The 19044-nt window shown below is 42.4% G+C and overlaps 3 protein-coding genes across 5 annotated transcripts in view; 1 reads left to right on the top strand and 2 right to left on the bottom strand.

The window, feature by feature from the left end:
• Nucleotides 1-497: 497 nt before the first annotated feature.
• Nucleotides 498-9355, bottom strand: LOC109859536 (metal-response element-binding transcription factor 2). 2 transcript variants are annotated; one of them, XM_020437883.1, is made up of 10 exons: nucleotides 9237-9355; nucleotides 7976-8118; nucleotides 7691-7891; nucleotides 7373-7567; nucleotides 7062-7234; nucleotides 6761-6956; nucleotides 6426-6667; nucleotides 6152-6337; nucleotides 5832-6039; nucleotides 498-5733 (listed from the first exon to the last, which is right to left on the bottom strand). In XM_020437883.1, exons 2-10 carry the CDS (start codon nucleotides 8102-8104, stop codon nucleotides 4825-4827), a joined length of 2439 nt encoding a protein of 812 aa, XP_020293472.1. In that variant the 5' UTR covers nucleotides 8105-8118; nucleotides 9237-9355; the 3' UTR covers nucleotides 498-4824. The 2 variants fall into 2 exon arrangements, with proteins under 2 accessions (XP_020293472.1, XP_020293482.1); XM_020437893.1 differs by lacking the exon at nucleotides 9237-9355 and adding an exon at nucleotides 8594-9098.
• Nucleotides 9356-10566: 1211 nt separating this feature from the next.
• LOC109860201 (leucine-rich repeat-containing protein 57) lies at nucleotides 10567-13378 on the bottom strand. 2 transcript variants are annotated; one of them, XM_020439137.1, is made up of 2 exons: nucleotides 12329-13378; nucleotides 10567-12257 (listed from the first exon to the last, which is right to left on the bottom strand). In XM_020439137.1, the coding sequence occupies exons 1-2, from the start codon at nucleotides 12588-12590 to the stop codon at nucleotides 11803-11805; spliced, it is 717 nt and encodes a 238-aa protein (XP_020294726.1). In that variant the 5' UTR covers nucleotides 12591-13378; the 3' UTR covers nucleotides 10567-11802. The 2 variants fall into 2 exon arrangements, with proteins under 2 accessions (XP_020294726.1, XP_020294719.1); XM_020439130.1 differs by having other exon boundaries at nucleotides 10567-12638; nucleotides 12720-13378.
• Nucleotides 13379-17735: 4357 nt separating this feature from the next.
• The window catches only part of LOC109859258 (guanine nucleotide-releasing factor 2), a 51632-nt gene continuing 50323 nt past the window's right edge, over nucleotides 17736-19044 (top strand). Inside the window, exon 1 of the mRNA XM_020437323.1 lies at nucleotides 17736-18360. The gene's annotated coding sequence lies outside the window, so the exon portion shown is untranslated. The remainder of the gene's footprint in view (nucleotides 18361-19044) is intronic.

Genomic DNA, 19044 nt, shown 5'->3' with positions numbered 1-19044 from the left:
TTAATTTCATGCATATAATCAGTTTATTAACTACTTCATTTTAATTTTCTTAGGTTTTAATAATCCGATCGATTATTTTATTCATTTGCGCAACATGGAATACTCTAAATTTCGAAACAACAATTTGATCGCGCATTGACTAAAGTGCTTCTTTCCTCACAAGTGTCCCAAAAATTTCAATTCTTTTTTTTAGCAAAACACCCGGTACTCTTTGTCCTCCATGACACTATACATGTATATGAGTTCATGTATGTGTGTACACAGAGAGGACTAAATCCGGGACGTATGATTATCACATAAACTTTCTGGGGTTTAATTCAATGAAAACGCTATAAATTCCTAAAAACGTTATAAAATTCCAATTCCCTTTACGCTGCGACAGAGAACACATTGTATCGAGAGATAACGTTCATTGAAATCTCGCACGGGGTGAACGCTACAAATGCACCGAAGACGAGGATCGAACGATCCGATTTTGGAAGTGACACGCTGAGTTATTTTTTTTTTTTTTCGAGCCTGTATCGCACGCTCTGTAATCACCATACGAACGGCACATAAAGACATAATTAAGCTCTCTCTCTCTCTCTCTTTCTCTCTCTCTCTCTCTCTCTTTCTCTCTCTCTCTCTCTCTCACTCTCTGATGTGTATTTGTAGGGTATTTTATACGTTAAAAAAAGGAGATGGACGAGAGAAATGTTTGTATATGTGTGTATGTGTGAGTGGGAGTTATAATATTAAATCATCAAGTACGAAACTTTATACTTGTCAAGTTTCACACATTTAATGATTTAATTTATACACTCGCGTTACTGGCAGTTACAATTTTCGCCCCGCATTAACGATCTCGCTCGTCGCGCACACGTTCCATTTTGGACAGAACGCTCGGACATGCCGATTCGCAACGTGCGCGATCAATTGTAAATCTCTCTTTATCGCGATTTATTTATTTTATTATTATTATTTTTTTTTTCAATCAGACATTGACTCTCTGCAGAATGAGCGACTGTTATCGCCGGCGATTAAAATTCGCGCGAATCAACACGAATTTATCCGCGACGTTACGATCGTGACTCTTCTGAACTTTGCGATTGTCACGCGAGACCCCAATGGAATGCGGTTGATCTTCTGATTTTTATCAAAAAAAGAAAAATTTCAAAGCGTTCGTAACGTATTTTACAATTTAAACGATTGTTATGTGAGAAAAGCGAAAACAAACAAGGCAACAAATCGTCGACGCGGAACAGTCTCACATTTTTAATGTGTTCAACCGGAGATGGCAGAGAAGAACATAAAATTCCGCGTACACTTCACATTTTGACAGAATGCGTTCTTTTAAAATATTGATTTTAAAAAGAAAACTAAGTATAATTTTTTGAAACTTGACTTCAAATAAATAATTTTCCTTTAAAATGCGTATTTTAAAACGAAAACAAATTTCTATCTATCTACGCATTCGCGAAATTTTTAATCGCACGACAATACAAAATTCTCAAGCACAAGTTTTACAATTTGTTGCATAAAATTGGAAAATATAAATCTTAAGAATTTTTTACGTTCTATGGTATTTTTCATTTTTCATTCTATGTATTTTTCATTTTTCACACGCCGGAGTATTGTCGTTTAATTAGAAAGTTCTGAATAGTGCGTTAAAAGTAATTGCGAGACTTTTATTTCTCCCGTGCCATTTTCGTTTGTCGATCACAGTCAAAAAACTTCGTGTTTAAATTTCGGATATTCCGCGCGTACATGCACATGTTATGAAATTTTCGTCGCAAATCAGCACGTGTCTTCGCGAAATCATGCACTCACGACAGCCGCTTCGTTAAGCATTCGCGTATGGAATAATGAATGTGTGTGTGTTTGTGTGTGACGATAAATACAGATTGAGAAATTTCACTTACTTACAAACATTACTATATCATAGCGCACACAACGCGTTGTGTGTCCGACGTCATTTCTTAAATATAACTTAGAAGTTTGGCAGTGACCATTTTTTTTGTTTTTACTTGCTTTCGTCGAATATTTTTATCTACGTTAGGGAGAAAAAGATAGAGATTGTGCTTTTTTGTGGTACATATAAATCGAAAAAAAACAAAAACAAAAAAAAAAAAAAAAACGAGCAAAATGTTTCTACCATCGTTACATTCGTGTGTGAACAACGTGTGTATATAATTTACGTAGACTTTTTTTTAATAATATATCGAAACAAACGAACTATACGTACATGTTATATATTACAAAGATTTTCGAGGAAGTAATTTATACAAAATAAAATTTGAGTAATCGAAATAGACAAAATAATTTGTAAGACACTTAATTGTATAAATTTGTAAATTACTCGCCGAAGTTTTGCGCGAAAGGAAGATACGAGCTTTTTTTTGACACTTTGGAAAGAGATCTTACGATAAAATAAAAACGACAATTCACAAAAAATCTCGCGTCTCATACCACAGTGGCCTTAAATTGTTCAAGCCTCTTTTCGAATAAAAACAAAGAAACTAAGAAAAGCAAACACAAATGTGTGTTGTTGCAACTTTAACATTTTTCAATAAATAGCAATAAAACTGAATCTTCTCAGTTTTGTTAATGTCTTTCAAACATCAAGTCGTTTTGTAGATTTGTCATTGTTAAGTCAGTGGGAAACTTGAAAATTATTTGAGCAGATAATTTAGCAGATATTATTTGGTAAAAAACTTTGTTAAAACTTGTTTCTTGTTTTTAATTCTCGATCACAGAATTAAATCGAAGTATAAATGCGATAAAATTTTTTTTTTTGCGAGTAAAATCTCTCTTTTCGACAGATTGTTTCAATATATAAAAATCGAGCGACAGGAAGAATGGAATAATATATAAATTATGCTCAGTTTCCCGTCAGTGATGCGTCGTAACAAGTCTCAACGTATGTTTATTTACAGAATGTAAACCAAATCTTTCGTCGCGAAAGCTAATTGTCGTTGATAATAATTTGTCGCAGGCGAAAAAAAACAATTACTTTTTCTTTTAGCCCTTCTAATAAGCTCTTTTGATTTGGGAACTCTAATGACGGCAATACACAACTGTATATTATCATATCGCTTACAAGTTCGCTTTTAAATATCGTCTGATTAAGTTATGACCAAATAGATTCTGTGGGATCTAAGGTAAAGTATTTTTCTTATTACAGAATAATCCCGGCGCAGTATTTTCAGAGTACAAAATAATCTGTATCAAAAACTAAGATGATCTGTGACACACTGGTTACATTTCACGGATTGCCATCTCTTTTCCTAAACTGTGATTGTTTCCGATTTTGTTTTTTGTTTTTTTTTGTTTTTTTTTGTTTTTATGTACAACTGCGATTCGTCTTCCACCCGCTTAATGCGTAAAATCGTCTTTGCACGGTGCGTATCTATACGATAATGAGTTCACACACTGTATACCTGATATAACGAGTTCGAATTCGCCGTTTATACGTTACTTGGTTTTTTTTTTTTTTTTTTTTTTTTTTTTTTTTTTTTTTTTTTTTTGCACAGATAACTTGGCCAAGTACTTTACATGTCCAGTATACATTATGTTTTTCGTTTAATTTCGACCGATGGTGCCTGTTCTTCTTAATCTTGTACAATGATGAGCAACGCCAAGTCTGCAACTTCATTCGTCTCGAGTTACATCGCTCTTGGACTTTTGTGTTTGGAAAACATTACAATACGCTAATTGTATGTTTTTGAATTCTCACTCACAGCACAGAAGTCCAGTAAATATCCGGCAAATATTTTAGTTTGTTTTTTTTTATGTTTAATAAATAATTCAATTTTAATTTTTCGAACGCGCGTAATGTGCGTAATAGTAAAAATTTGTTGGTTTGTGTAAATTCGTAGCAACAAATTAAATTTTTGATGACCTCGGTTTTATTTTGCATTGTAAGATTGTCGTCCACAAGAGTAAATTTGTAATTCGAGACAATGGAGTCACAGAAGTCGAAGACTATGTCTACAAGTATATTGAAAAATAACCTTTGCAGGATGTCTGTTTTGTTTTTTTGTTTTTTTTTTTTTAACTATTTATCACTAAGATAATACTAATACGTTAGTTCAAGTGAAAACGACTGTGCTTCTTTTTTGATGTCGCATCTCTGTCAGGGACGATTGGCCAATTTTTCTGTTTTACGGATGAGGAGCACGCGGATCATTTCCTTGTCGCCGCGGCTCACACCGTGTCGAATTCTCTTCCGCAAGTTTTTTTTCTACTATGCTACACTATTTACAATCGATAAGCGATACAGCTGATTGTTCTTGTAAACGTCCTTCGAGAGAACGAGTATTTCATTACACTCGTTTTAAATTAGATGCGTGAGACAACAAGAAACAGACCTTCACGTACTTCTTTGATTGTTAAAAATAGATAAAACACATACATTTAAAAGAATAATTGTGCTAAATATCGAATATTTTACTTTCAAGCGTGAATAAAACTATAGAAACAATGCAATAAATAAGCTTCAATAAATCGTCAAGTAAAATGATTTTCGCAGACGCGCGTAAAAAAACTCTTCATGCATCAAATTAAAACTTCAACTGTCATACAAAACACACATTTACAAGAACACTCACGTATTCTATATACGCCGATAAATACATACATTTTTTATGAAATGTACGTAACAAGTGGCAGTGCATGTGAACGCAAAACAATTGATCGCAATCATTTTGCCGAGAAAACACCGAGAATTGATTACAAGATGCCGCGGTTCAGCTCTCTGATCGCCGGCCGCCCTCGTTTGACATCAATTTAAAATATATGTATACGATTCCATAATATTTTTCGTCGTAAGCTGATTATTTACCGTTAAGTATTGAGTCCCTCCCATTCGATGAGGTATTGCGCCTGGCCGTTCGGCGCTGTTCTCTTCGCTTTAATGACAAACTTTTCACCGGCGGCTATTCTGTTGGCCGCACCGAAGTAAATATTCACCGATGACTTGAGGTCATCCAGAGATATGTCGGGCGCACTTTGCTTCACTGGGGAAGGCAAGCTGCTCTTTCTTTGCGGTTGCGGATCGGGCGGAGGTAGCTTCTCGTTATTCTGTCGCTGTCTCAACCTCCTACCGTTTAAGGCATAATCCACACAATTTCCAATTTGACTACTCGCACTGCTCGAGGCACCATTAAATGAACTTCGTAAATTCCTGGCAAATTCACTTTTAACTTCGTTATTACGAGCCGGCAAAATGGCCGCCGTTTTGCTGGCGGTGTGCGGCTGAAATTGTTGCTGCAACTGCTGCTGAGACGGACGTCCCCGTCGATGTTGCCTCCTGCGCTTCACTTGTCCATTTCGATCGACGATAATATCTTTCTCCGATAGCTGCCTCTTTGCCGGACGCACTACCGGCGGTTGCGAGATCACAGGTGTCAGTGGTAGAGGCAAGGTGATGGGACACGGGTTGTACGGCAACGGCGTGCTCGAGCTCGCTTGATTCAGGCTGCAAGGAGTGCCCACCAAGTCGCTGAACGGATTGTTCTTCCCTTCGAAATCTTTGGGTGGTGGAATAAAGGAATCCAGAGTTCCCCTCGAGCTGGTCTCGTCACCGCTCGTGTCTGCGGGCGTCGAAGGTGGTAGAGGATGCATCAGATCCACGGAGCTAGGCACGGATACTTCGGACATGCCTGACGTCGTGGCTGGTGGAGTGGGAGGGCCAGACACAGAAGTCGGGGGCGTTGGAGGTAAGTCGGATGTCTCTGAAGTTCGTGACTTGCTCTGTATTCAAAAGAAAACAAAAAACATGCACATTTCATCATAATTCGAAGCACAATGCAGGTACTTTGTTGTGTACATTTGTGGAATGTGACATCTACCTTAGCGATCGCGTTCTTCAGCAATTTCCGAGCCTTTCTGTATCTTGCTTCTCGAACTCCTTGCGTTTTCCCCTCTCCTTTTTCCCTTTTCTTATGTTTACGTAGCATTCTTTCTCGCGAACTACCTAACGCCATTAAACGACGTCTTCTTTGCAAACTCAGTTTGGGAAACGGGAATGATTTCTTCACAAAACCACCGCCGCTATACCTGCAACAACAATCAGTTAAATTGCTTAATAACGTAAACAATAAAACACAAACTTCAAACGTGAAATAACGTTTCAGAATATTTCGCACGCGTAAGTGAGAAAAATGATTACCTTTCTCTTAAAGACTGTGTCGATTGACTGGGTGGACTCGGACAAGAACTTCGCTCCGCTTCGGAATTTTGATAAACCGTACCTCGCATCACTAAGTCTGTGGGGCTTATAGGAATTTCCACATTCTCGGACACACTTTGCTTCAGTGCCATCAATTGTTTTGTACTTTCCGGCAAACTCACAGGACTGCAAACATATATCGGATCTTTTACGCAAATACAAATTTAAAAAACCACGTAATTAAAATCCGTAATTGAGTTTTTCACTAGCTAACCCTATATGCGGAGGAAGATACTGCAGTCTTTTATTAGCAGCGGAACATCTGCGCAATACGAAGTCATCTACTTCGCCGGATGCTGGAAGAGTGATGATCGGACAAGGCGGTGGCAGTCTGACGCGGAGGCCCCATATTGTAGTGCGCTTTTTTATTTCTCTGCCACATTTGAACCGGTTTCTATTGTTTGTCAATATCGCCAGTATTGATTCTCTACGCACTTGAGCACTAACATCTCTAATCTAAAAAAATACAATAAGATATTATCGAATCCTGTGTGTGCAATTAATCTGCGCGCATTGGCGTATCTTATATTGTGCTGGAAAAAGTCTTACCCGTGATGGAAGCTGTAAGAAGTACCAATTGTCGTTCGCGTACGGTATAATAACGGTGTCCAGATCGTAATATTTTTTAGCGTGATAAACAGTCAAATTGTACAATATCAGGTGCACCAGATCTACCCACTTCATTTCCAGACGCCGAACAAATTCCTTTCCGTAATTGCACATTGAACAAACGAATACATAAAACCTGCGAATTTTATTCAATTACACGAGAATACATGGTGATTTGATAAGTTACATTGAATTTGAAGTTTTAAAAATGTTGTTTTTTGTTTTAAATACATGTACTTGCCTATCCCCACTGTACAAAGGGTGAGTCAAACATCTGATGCATTTTTCGTGAAACCATTGCTTACAACGAGCACATTGTAACATCTGTGCATGCCATTCCCCATTAAGCCCGCAATAACAATAAATTTGTTCAGCGTTTACTCTGTGATGCGCGTCCCAACTTAACATATCAGGCTGAAATTAAAGATGTTATAGAAATCGTTTGGAGATCGCACTTATCTACATCATGTGCAATTTTGTTTACAAATTATTACACAGAGTTGTTTGCCAGATTAATAATTAATATATTTTAAACTCGAATCTCTCTCTTACATCGTATGGCAGCTTTGCCATGCTATCTGGTGGGTGAGGTCGAGGTTGGTCCCTACCGCTGCAAACTTTTCTGATACTTTCTTTAACCGTTTCCCTTGTTCTTGCCTCACAAGAGTCACGTGTGCGCTGGCTGTTCATGCATCTTTTGCACACCCATTGGGTGTCTGCGCCTGTCTCTTGTTTTGATATTTGAGGCTGTAAAAAGATACACATTTTTTTTTGTTAGATATTTTGTGTCTCTGCATTTTTTTTTTGTCTGTGTGAAATCCTATGTATTTCTACACCTTCAAACATGAATAGACTACACATATATGCTACCTGATGACACAGTTGATGGTAGCCACGGCCACACTTGTTGCAAACAACAATGTCATTGTCAGTCTTAGGCTGAGATTTTTTGCAGAGAACACACATAACGTCTGAGTCTGGCATGGACAACTTTGTCAACTCTTTAAACGAGGACCAAGAAGATGTGTTGTCCATAAAATTGACAAGACATCTCTCCCTTGCCAAGTCCACCTGTGTGAAAAAGAAATTTTGCACTGCATTCTCAAAATCGGTAAAATTAGAAGAAAACTAATAAATAACAGGCTTTGTTTGTACCTCGACAACTGTACCAAGGTAAAATTTGCCATCTTTGTGTTGTAGTACATCATCCCCATTGGAAAAGCCTAACCGCTGTTCCTTTGTAGTGCTATCTGGGGCTGCCAGACTTTCCTCAGTTTCTGACATTTTTTACCCTGTTTCTAAATCACAGAAATATATAGTAAAATAAGTATCTTTATTTAATTTATGTCACAGAGATACTTAAATTAATTTCCCTATTACAAATCAAACTAAATATACAGTCACAACAGAAAATAAAAAACTAACAGTTTATTTTAAACATTTGTGTTTTGCACAATGTTTCTATACAACATGCTTGATTTTTATTTAACACAAAGACATTTAAAGAAAACAATATAAAAGATTGGTATAAAACACTGAAGTTAATTGTTTTATAAAAATAAAATCAACGTTGCATCATTGTTATTTCAATTTGTGCACCAGACAATATTTTATGCCGTTAGTCAACATCCGCATGCATAAGTTACTGCACAAATTACTTCCGTATACGTCGATATATTTACATCTGCAACGTTATTTTACAATCACACAAATGCACAAACATTTTCGCGATTTTCTGACACGAAAATTCTAGAGAAAACACAACGAGTATACAATTCGGTCCAGAGTATCAGCATCGGCGTCCGGGAGGAATCCGACGTGCCGCACGCGCCCCTAACATTCCGGGAAGCGCGAAATAAATTGCGTGAAGCCGCCACCTGCCACGACGGGTAACGTTACGCGAGTCCGACGTATGGGAAACGCGCGGGCCTCAACTTGGCGAAACGATCTCGACCATATGATCGGCATCTCATTAAAACACAGTCCGGCGCACTCACTCCCGTCGTCGTCGCGGAAAAAGTGACGGCCACGAGGCCGCTCAAACATTCGCGAACGACGGCATCGCGTCACGACCGAATCGCACGGATGTCACTAACTTGAAATTCTCTCGCACGATCTTCGCGAGAGCACAAACGCGATCAATCGACCAAGACGGAAAATAAAAACACGAGAGTGGAGAACACACGAGAAAGAGAAAGAGAACGAAAGAGAGAAAGACGAAATGAGACGGTGATCTCGAAAATCCTCCCCGAGGCACTCGAGTCCTGGGGCATCGGGGCGGTGTTCACGATGTTTCCGCGCGCGTCCCGGGCGCGTCGTAAATAAACTCTCCGGGGCCGGCGTGGCGCCGCGGCGTGGATCGGATTCACTCCCGTCGTCGTCGTCGTTGTTGTTGTTGTCGTCTTCCTCGTCGTACCTCAGCGTCGTCCCGGCCTTGTCGATCACGCGCTGCTACATGCGAACAACCACATTTTCCGACGACTCCGGTCAGCCATTTACACAACCATGGGGGCCCCGCCACGGTCGGCTCGCTCGCTCACGCTCGCTCGACCGTCCGTTTTCGTTCCGTCCGCTCGCTCCGCTCGGCTCGGCGCACTCGCGGCAGCGGCGGCGGCGGCGACGACGAGACGGCGGCAAAAGCTCGACTTCGCGGGCGACACGTCGACACGCGCGATCCAGCGCCGATCACGACGACGCCCCGGTCACCCTCGTAGGCCGGCCCGCACACCGATCACCACCACACGCCCTCAGTTATCGGCATCACCGTGGCGAGCTCGGCGCACGTTCATTGTGTCCCATGGAAATTCGAACGAGCACCGTCCGCCATGTCCGAGGAAACACTTGCTGGGCGACCGCGCGAGTCAAGCGCGCCACTGCGAGGCGACACCGCGAACCGCTTCAGGGACGTGTAGCGCGCGCAAAGGATCGGTAATTTACCTTCGGGGTACCCGAGAAGAAAAACTTTCGCTCGGCAACAAACGCCTTGAAGCGCGTTGTTTAGGTATTTTTGTTTTAACATTTGTTTTTCGACGCTTCTTTATTTTCGCAACGGTTCCTCTCAAACCGAACGTCACGACGTTTATCGCGAAACATCGTTTTTACACACGTAAGAAATTTTCTTCGCGTGTGTGAAACGAGACGGTTTTTGATTCGAATGCGATCACGATTTTCTTTCTACAGTAATTTAATCAACAATTTGTTACATCGTACGAGAGAAAAACAACGTGTTTTCCAGTTTGGAACGTGGCTCCGTGTTCGAAATGGCCGGAGGTGGGCATTTGGGGTCCTTATTGCGGCAGACATAACATAAACAATCGATATTCGTGTCGTTCAACCATTCGAAGCAACATAACAAATAGAAACGGTAAGAAATATTATTTAAGAAGCTTTTACTCTCCCTGATTACGTTGTTTGTTTACGAAGCACGAGCGCTTCAAACACTAGAGTAGTACGTCTGCTATATATATATATGTATATACACGAACACATACAAGCGCGCGCGCACGCTCAACGTGTATCATATAACAGTTAACAGTGCATTCTCAGTATTCATATCAAAGAAATGAAAAATTACTCGGATGCAGTTTTATTTCTCGTTCGTTTACCGTTGACTGTTTATCAAATGCACATACACACACACACACACAAACACACGCTCGTGCGTTTTTCTCTCTAGCAGGAAATCATACAATCAGTTACATCACACGCAATCGTAGTATTAATTAATTAATTGATACACAACGGGGTAAAAATAAATATACACGATTTTTATTCTCGTACATTTTCTGACACAAAAAAGTGAAGTTGCACGTACAATCCAGTAAAGCTCTCGCGTACAATCATATCATAAATATATATATGTACAGGTCGAAAAAAAACAATACGTTCAAAACGTGTGTTGTTGTTACTTTGTGTATACCTAAATATTATTTGGTCGCTTGCTGCGTAGTAATTCGGCTAGAACACAGAGTCGAACTTCTGCGACTCGAAGAAGAAAATTCGAGTTACAGAAGTTGAGAAAATAAAAAACAGTCTAACGAGACTAACACACACGTACAGACCGAAGAATCTCGACAAAAAAAAAAAAACTTCGGGGTTCCGCGATTTGTATCTTTGCGGATTCTCTAAACGACTTCTCTCTCGTCATCTCTCGGTCGGAAATTAACACACGGTCGACCGTGTTGAGAAAAAAGTTCAAAGATCATATATTGTAATTTTCACAACTGTGCAAACAACGACGTGAGAAACGAGCAGAGTTCTCTCTCTCTTTCGTGTGTGCTGTCTATTTATATTTTACATATATATATATAATAATTGTGTAAAATAATTTAACTAATTATATAAATAATACGAACGCAATCAACGTTATCGTGCGATTTTAATGTACGCGTCGGAGAGAGAAAAAAAAACAATTCTACATCGATTAATAAACAATCTCTCAAAAATTTGAGGTAAACATCGGAAGAATGTAATACAAAGCGTATAATTGAAACATCACGTTGCGCGGCGAGAAAGAACGCATTTTTATACTTTGTCGGTGTTTTGCGTTAATTTCTTTCGAAATGAATTTGACGACGAACGTGTTTCGCGCGTCGTTGATCCGTTCATCGAGCGAAACGCTCAGAATTCGCACACGCGCGCGCTTTTTTTCGATATCGTTTGTGCGAAAACGCATTACAAAATTTATTTTACACAGTTCACACACACATTGTGAAAATACTTTTTTGTTTGCAAAGTGCGTGTGCGAGCGCAATTAAGGCTGTTGCGAAAAACAAATTCCACGCGAAATTTAATTTTTTTTTTTTTTTTATTATTCTTCAAAACATTTCGAAATCGAGTAAAGAGGTTTATATCGTGTAAATTTTACGTAAAAAAGTTTTTCAATATGTGTGTGTGGTTTTGCAATTTCAATTAATATCTCAAATATAGTCCCCGCGCAAATTGCTTCGGGACTAACAACAACGCGAACAACAACGAGGAGGTTACACGCGCCTGCTATCGAAACAGTTCGATTTTCGATATGTTCTCGAAACGCGCGATCGAACAACTTTTATTAGAACATCTTCTTCTTGACGGCCGTGTAGCGCTCCATGTAGGCGTCGTAACCGTCCAGATTCGCGAACTGCTTCATCTCGAAGAGATTCCCTTCGAGCGCGAGCATCGAGACGTTGGAGTCCTTGAGAATTCTCAGAGGCACCGAGTTCAGCTGCAAGCAGTTCTCCTCCAGTCGCAGCGTTTTCAGTCGCGGACATTCGGCCAGTTTCTCGGAGATGGTCGCGATCTGATTCTGATTCAGATTGAGCTCGGTCACGTTGAGACCGGCGACCGCGTCCGGCACGATCGTCAGCCGATTTCTGGACAGATCCAGAACGTCCAGATGGCGAAGGCCGCAGAACACCAGCGGGAAGTCCGAGATGAGATTGTTGGACAGATTTACCTGCTTCAGATGGGTAAGTTTCGTAAGCGACGACGGGATCGATCTTATCTGATTCGAAGAGCAGTTAAAACCTTCGAGTTTCACAAGAGCGCCCAGCGTTCCGGGCAAGCCGCTCAATCGGTTGTGGCTGACGTTCAGCTGTTTCAGCTGCGTGAACTCGCCGATCTCGTTGGGCAGCGCTGTGAACTTGTTCTCGGATAGATCGAGGGTGCGCAACAACGGCGCCAAGGCACTGAGGTTCCGCGGGAACTCGTCCAACTTGCGCTGCGACAATTTCAGGGTGCCGGTCTTCTTCGCCGTCTCGTAGTGTTGCTTCAATCCGGAGTTGCCCATGTCGCGTCAGCGATTTGAGATGCGTCGTCCAAATGCAGCCGACGAGATCTTACACGTGACAAACAGCGTGAGTGTTTCGAAATAAATGTGTGACACACCTAATCGATTTATATTATATATTTTATTTACTTGAGAAACAACCTCAAACGCGAACGATCGAACTGCGTGTCCGCTGTAATATCGCGTTCGTTGTTCCTTTACGCTTATCTTAAGTGAATTATTGTGCTCGAGTGCTTCAAATCGAGATAAACTCAAGTGATCGGCGGTTGTTTTTGTTAAACGATCGAAACAATCGTCTAATTTTGTGCGAGGTGTGCGATAATACAGAGTTCGTATACAATAAAAACGAGAGAAAGAGCGTCGCCACGATTCGAGTCGAGAGTTTGTGAGCACGAAAAGCGCGCGAATTTCAACAATCGCTGACGCGAACTTTTGCGAATGACTGTCAGGCGGCGACGGATCGACTTGTCGCGCGGACTGTACCCTCCGGTGTCAACTTTTGCGCGACACTGTACACCGGCGCGTTCGGCGGCTATGTTCGCTCCGCACGACGGACACCTCGTTGAGCGCGGAACCGTGGAATCGCGGCGCGACTCTACGTCGCGCGCACGCAGCGCAATGTGGTGACAACGTCGTCTCGGCGTCTCGCGTTTTCGGATTTTTCGTTCTCGCACGTTTTCCTTGCTCGATTCGCGCCGGTTGTCTCGGCGTGTAAAAAACACACCCACTCAGAGAGAGAGAACGATCGAAATGTCACGCGACTGACACAACGCACGTTCTTCGCCATAAACGACGCGAGTTCGCGGCCCGGTCGTCGGATGGCGCTGGCGCGCGCCCGCCCGCCGCCTGCCCGAAAAATGGCCGACATACGAAGATGTAGCGGTGCGCGTCGGGTTTACATCAGACTGAAAACGCCGCGGCAGCTTCCAGTACGTGGTTCACGATGCGGCGGTGCGCGGAAATGGTGAGATAGTGCGTTCGTGGCGAGCAACGACGTACCGGGTAACGATGGCCTCCACGCCGAAAACGGAGAAGCACGCAGGTAAGAAGAGAATATAACCACCTCGCCGTTTGACCGACGAGAGAGTTTGACGCGAGAGCGAGCGAGCGCGCGTATGTGTTTGCACGCGCGAGAGAGAGAGACGGAGCGAGAGGGCGCGTACGGAGCGTGCGATTCTTCTCTCTCTCTCGGCGGGCGCCGAGATATGTGTGTGTTCCTTTTCTGGATGTTCCGCGGATCAACGATCTCGGTCTCTCTTATCAGACGTTGATCCTGCTCGTCGGCATTCCCGACGTGCCTATCCTCGATGACTCGAGCGTCATCGCCGAAGATAATGACGGTCCGGCGATGCTACCGGATACGAAATGTCAAAAGCTTATGAGTGTGCACATGTGTGATCATCCTTTGCGATTTTTTTCTCTTTCGCTCGCTCGCTCGCTCGATGAATCTCTCGATTCGCTTGCGAGAGTGAGATGCCGCGAGATCTCTCCGCGGCAATTTTTCATTTAAGAGAAACGAGATTTTTTCGTTTTATAGAGTAAGTTTGCGCGATTCTTCATATAATAGATATTGGAAAATCTTGTTCGGCTTATGCTTTGTGAAATTTACGCGGAGGAGATGGTTTCTCGGGGGGATTTCCGTTCGGCGCTGCGCCCGATAGTCTTGGTTCATTAACCTTCGCCTTCAATTTCACGTTACTCTCCAATTAATTGTTGCCTCGGCCGAGGATGTCGATACTCGATATAACACGCAACTTAATCCGTCCACAAAGTTTGAAGTAATTCAATTCCGATATGTATAGGATATGTAGTTAGGAACAGTCGTAAATAAAAGTCCTTTGAGAGAGAAAGAGAGACTCGCGCTTTATTTACGCGGAAACGACCGAACAAACGTCGGCTTACGTTTTGTAAAGTTTTTTTTTTACGAGGGCTTATTTATGAAAATTCGTCGAGACGGTACTTTAATAGATACGAATCGGGAGTGTGTCACACACACACACACACACACAATGACACAATGAGCCTCGTGCAGCGTCCGAACCGGATCGTGAGTCGAACAGCTGGTCGTGTCACGAGTTTTCTCTCCATAGGTTCGCACCCTTCCGAACAAAGACTTTGCCCCTGTCCTGACCCGAGAACGATCGTATTTTCGTTGTGATTGCGATTCAATTTTCTCTCTCTTTTCTCTTTGACAGATCTCTTTCTCGGGTACGCGCGCTCTTATATTTCTCGTTTTGTTATTTTCCTTAGCACGTTGCGTAAACGTGTAAAAAAAAACGTTCTCGGCAACGATTTTCCGAAGGGAAATTTTCCGCGCGAAAAAAGACCAATGATTTTACGATACCCGAGAATATTCGAGAAGAAAAAGGGAGGTAAAACGTTTTACACGTTAATTTGAGCCGAAAGATAATCGCAGTTCTTGTATCACGTGAGGTTAGATCTCTGTTTGTCGTGTTGCGTAAAAAAAAAAAAAAAAAAAACACGATGCGTCTGTTTACACTCGACCGATCCGATTTTGATAACGTTCCCCGCGTAAAAACGGAAGGAAGCGCCAACTTGAGCGCGATAAAATACGATATCGTTCGTTCGACCTCGAAAGGACATTTGACGGACGCGAAGTCGCTTGAGTGAAGGCAGTTTTGATCAATTTGCCGGGTAACCGGCAACACTAACCCAACTCCGTCCCGCATCATCCACTCCATCTAATTGCGTTTAATTCGAGTTGATTTGTTGGCAATCGCAGCGTGTTTGTGCCGAGTGTCACTTTTCGAAAGATAGAGAGATTCGCTCTCTCGTGTATAAATTAAAATTGTGCTCGATGCGATTACGCGCACAAATTACGTGAAAACATAATATTTTTCTGCTCTTTGTTTACAAATTTTGATTTTAATTTAATTTTATAATAATTGAGAGTGCGTAGTTTTGTTAGTTTTGTAATGTTTGTTATTTTTGCGATAACATAGTCAATCCGTGCGTGAAGTGGCGTGTTTACGTGTGTGTTCGAAAATACACGATTTTTTTTTTTTTTTCAAGAGAGACGCGTCGCTAACAATTTACAATTTTGATGGCTGACGACGCGAACGAGATCAATAAAATAATGAATGCGCCTCTCGACGGAGTCTCCTCTGCGAAAGTCGGATTCATTAAATTTCCAGTCTATAGGCGAGGCCGGGACAGTCTCATTGAAACGATTCTCTACATGGCGGTCTAGTGTACACATCGCGCGGAAATGCGCGGCGACGCATTGAATTGGAGTAATCTTACAACGAAAGAGGGAGAAAGAGAGAGAGAGAGAAAAGGCGGAGTAATGAGAAAGCGGAAGATGGGAGGCACAAGATCGGGATCTCGTCGAACCCAACCTCGTCTCGCAGAATCCTTCGTTTCTCTGTTTCGCCGCTATTGTGCCCATTATGGTCTTTGTGTACGTGGCTTTGCTTTATCTCCCCGTCGCCGTCTAATCCAGCGACTTCCCTCTTCGTTACCGCGCGAAAGCTCCCGCTAATATATCCGCCGTTGGAAGCTCCCGCGTACGCGTGCTGCGAAACATTCACACGCGACCCGTTTTCAGATAAAAAAAAAGATAGTCTTGTCCCCCGATAACGAGAGTTGTCATTCATATATAAAATGCTGATCAAAGACTCCTTGACACAGTGTTTTTTAAATATTCTCGAAGCCAGCGATGTTTCCTTTTTTTTCGCAAAACTGCTTGCACAATTATTGAATCTAACGAAAACGCGAATATAACGATTCTTTGTGCGAATTACAAACTTTGTCGATATTTTTTTTTATATTAAAAAAACTGTAAAAATAGTTTTTGAGCAAAAAAAAAAAGTTTGTTTCTTTGCAAAGTGGTCGTTCGCAACATTTTGATTTCGTTTTCGAGGACGATTGCTCCACGCAATATTTCCTGCGACGCGCATACACGTCGTTTAACGCTTTTATTGGATTCGATCTGTCCGCGAGCCGTTTAGGAACCGCAATCATGCGCAGCCTTTCGTTCTTCCGACAGTTCCTGTCAATATCTATGCAAATCCCGTGATCCGAGAGAGTGTAGTGTGTGTGCGTGTTCGTGTTCGTGTTTCAAGTCTCGTGTCAACCGGTTCGATGATGCGGGACTCCCCGCGCCAGATACACGCATTCGCGCGACGACGCATCGCGCGCTACGTATGTACGACAACGTTAAACTCTCTCGCGATTCATGAATATGCGATCGTTTTTTTCGCGACTGACGCGTACTCGCGTGCAAAAATGCTCACGCACGTGTCAAAACCGGTCCTACGCACGTGTCATCCGGCTCGTATAAAACGAAATGCTGATTTTTCGTCGTCGCGCCACAAGTTTGCTTCATGTATTTCGTCATTTAGATTTTTTTTTTTTTTTTTTTTTTCAAACGATCCATGTCACGGAAAAAACTCGGAAATACGCTTTTATGACTCACAACTACGTGCGTAATTTCACAATTTGTTGTTTTTAGTTCGAAAATATTTTATTTGTATATTACATAATTTAAAGAGAAGAGCAAACGCAGTTATTTTAAGCCACGATATTTCAGACAAATACATATATGTTCATCTAGTGTGTGTACAGTGTCTGACAAAGACAGACAAAAAGAGAGAGAGAGAGAGAGCGAGAGAAGACATTTACTCGGAAAGATTACTTTGATCTTTCGAAAACCCGAGCAGAGTTCTCGACATAGGAGCGCTCTCATATGTCGAGAACCAGCGTCGATTTTCCGCAAATGGTCGCGGATTAATCTTCGATACGGAAGGAAGGTTTCGGACGAGATGTTAGCTTTGCCGAGATCCGCAAAATAAATTGCGTCTCCGCTGTTCCGCTCTCGCTGGCCACCTCGAAATAAAGAACGAAGCGTAAAAGCCGGTCTCTCTGTGTATATACGGAGGCCTTTTGTCCCTCTCCTTCGTCTTTAACCCTCTCACCACCGTCTCTCCCTCTCTCTCTCTCGTGTGTCTTTTACTTGCCTGTTCTCTCTCTCTCTTTCTCTCTCCCTCTCTCTCTGACCCGTTAAAATAGACAAGGCTTCTTTCCCGGCCAAAGTCAGAGAGATATTACCGGCCAATCTTGCCAGCGGCCGGTCCGCGAGAACGACAGTTCACCTCCGATTGGCGGCGAAGTTGGTTCCTCTGACCCGCGGCTACGCGAACTTGCTCGCAAACGACGGACGGTATCTGTCCGCTTCAGATTCGCACGCGCAAACTTGTTGCCGAAACGACGTCGAACTCATCGCCGGGGTTTGGTTTCGGATTCGCGCGTCAGTGAACGATCTACTGGCTGTTGTCTTCTTCGTTTTGACGTATGTCTTAATTTGTCGCGCGAGTATAAAAACTTGTCCGATAAAAATTCAACGAGACATTCCACAATTTTCGCGACAGTTTCCCGGGCGTTTATGTTGTGTCTTGTTTTTTTCATTCATGTACGCGTAACTTTCTGCGCATCAGCGCGACGTCACATCGCGAACGCCAATCGTCCGTGACCATCGGCGACATTGGATCGCGATAAGAGAAACGAAAGAGGAAGGAGGAGGAGGAGTGTTGGCTACGCGAGTGATTAATTATTGTCATCATTCTAGTGTTTAAAAAAATACGCGATGACGAGCAAGGCTGTTGATGTGCGCGCGTCTGTCCCGATGTTCAGCCTCGAGTAAAAACCGCGCGCGCGTCCGAAGAAACGCGTCGTTGGCGCGCTACGTATCTCGACGAAGTTGAACGTCGCGCAAAAGGGCATCGAAATGTCAACTCCGGTGTTGCGTGCGGTAATTGCGTGCGAGTTGAGTGGGTGTTCGTCAACCGAGCGTTTTAAAAGAGCGCGACACGACCGGGAGAGCGATCATCCGCCGAGCATCTTTTCCGCATTAAAGCCGCCGTCGCTTTGTACAGGAGGTTATAACGCGAAACGAGTGGGCGCGCGAGTGTATAAGCGCAAAAGTTGATTAATTACTCGATTAAATGGGAGGCGCGCCTCCCCGAGTTATATATCGGCGGAAGGCCGATTACGAACGTGTAATACGCGCGGGCTTAATCGTCTCGACGTTGTTTACCGTGTAATTAACGTGTGATCCGAGCGGTATTGGGACAAACGCGACTTAATCCGTGTTCTAATTGCTACCCGGGTTTGTATAATATACGACAACCGCTACGTCAAACTTTGCGCCGAGTAATCTTATCGTCTCAGTGGCTGACGTCTGAAAAGTCCTGTTAGTTCCGCGTTTCCGTGTTAATCTATCATTTTTCTATTAATTAAAATATATTATCAAAGAGGGAGAGAGAAAATTTGTAATGCAAATAAGGAGAAATAATAAAAAAAAATAAAAAAAAATAAAAAGCACTCGTTTGCCAAACTGACACGCAGATAATTATCAAGTTAATTAATGGTTCTCGTGCGCGATTTACGCGATTAATTATTCATCAACGGAACAATTTTGTTTTAATTTTGCGTG

The sequence above is a fragment of the Pseudomyrmex gracilis genome, unplaced genomic scaffold (genome assembly GCF_002006095.1).
Source record: "Pseudomyrmex gracilis isolate BER0280 unplaced genomic scaffold, ASM200609v1 scaffold_7, whole genome shotgun sequence".
NCBI classification, from domain to species: domain Eukaryota; kingdom Metazoa; phylum Arthropoda; class Insecta; order Hymenoptera; family Formicidae; genus Pseudomyrmex; species Pseudomyrmex gracilis.
This window is presented reverse-complemented; position numbering and strand designations above follow the sequence as displayed.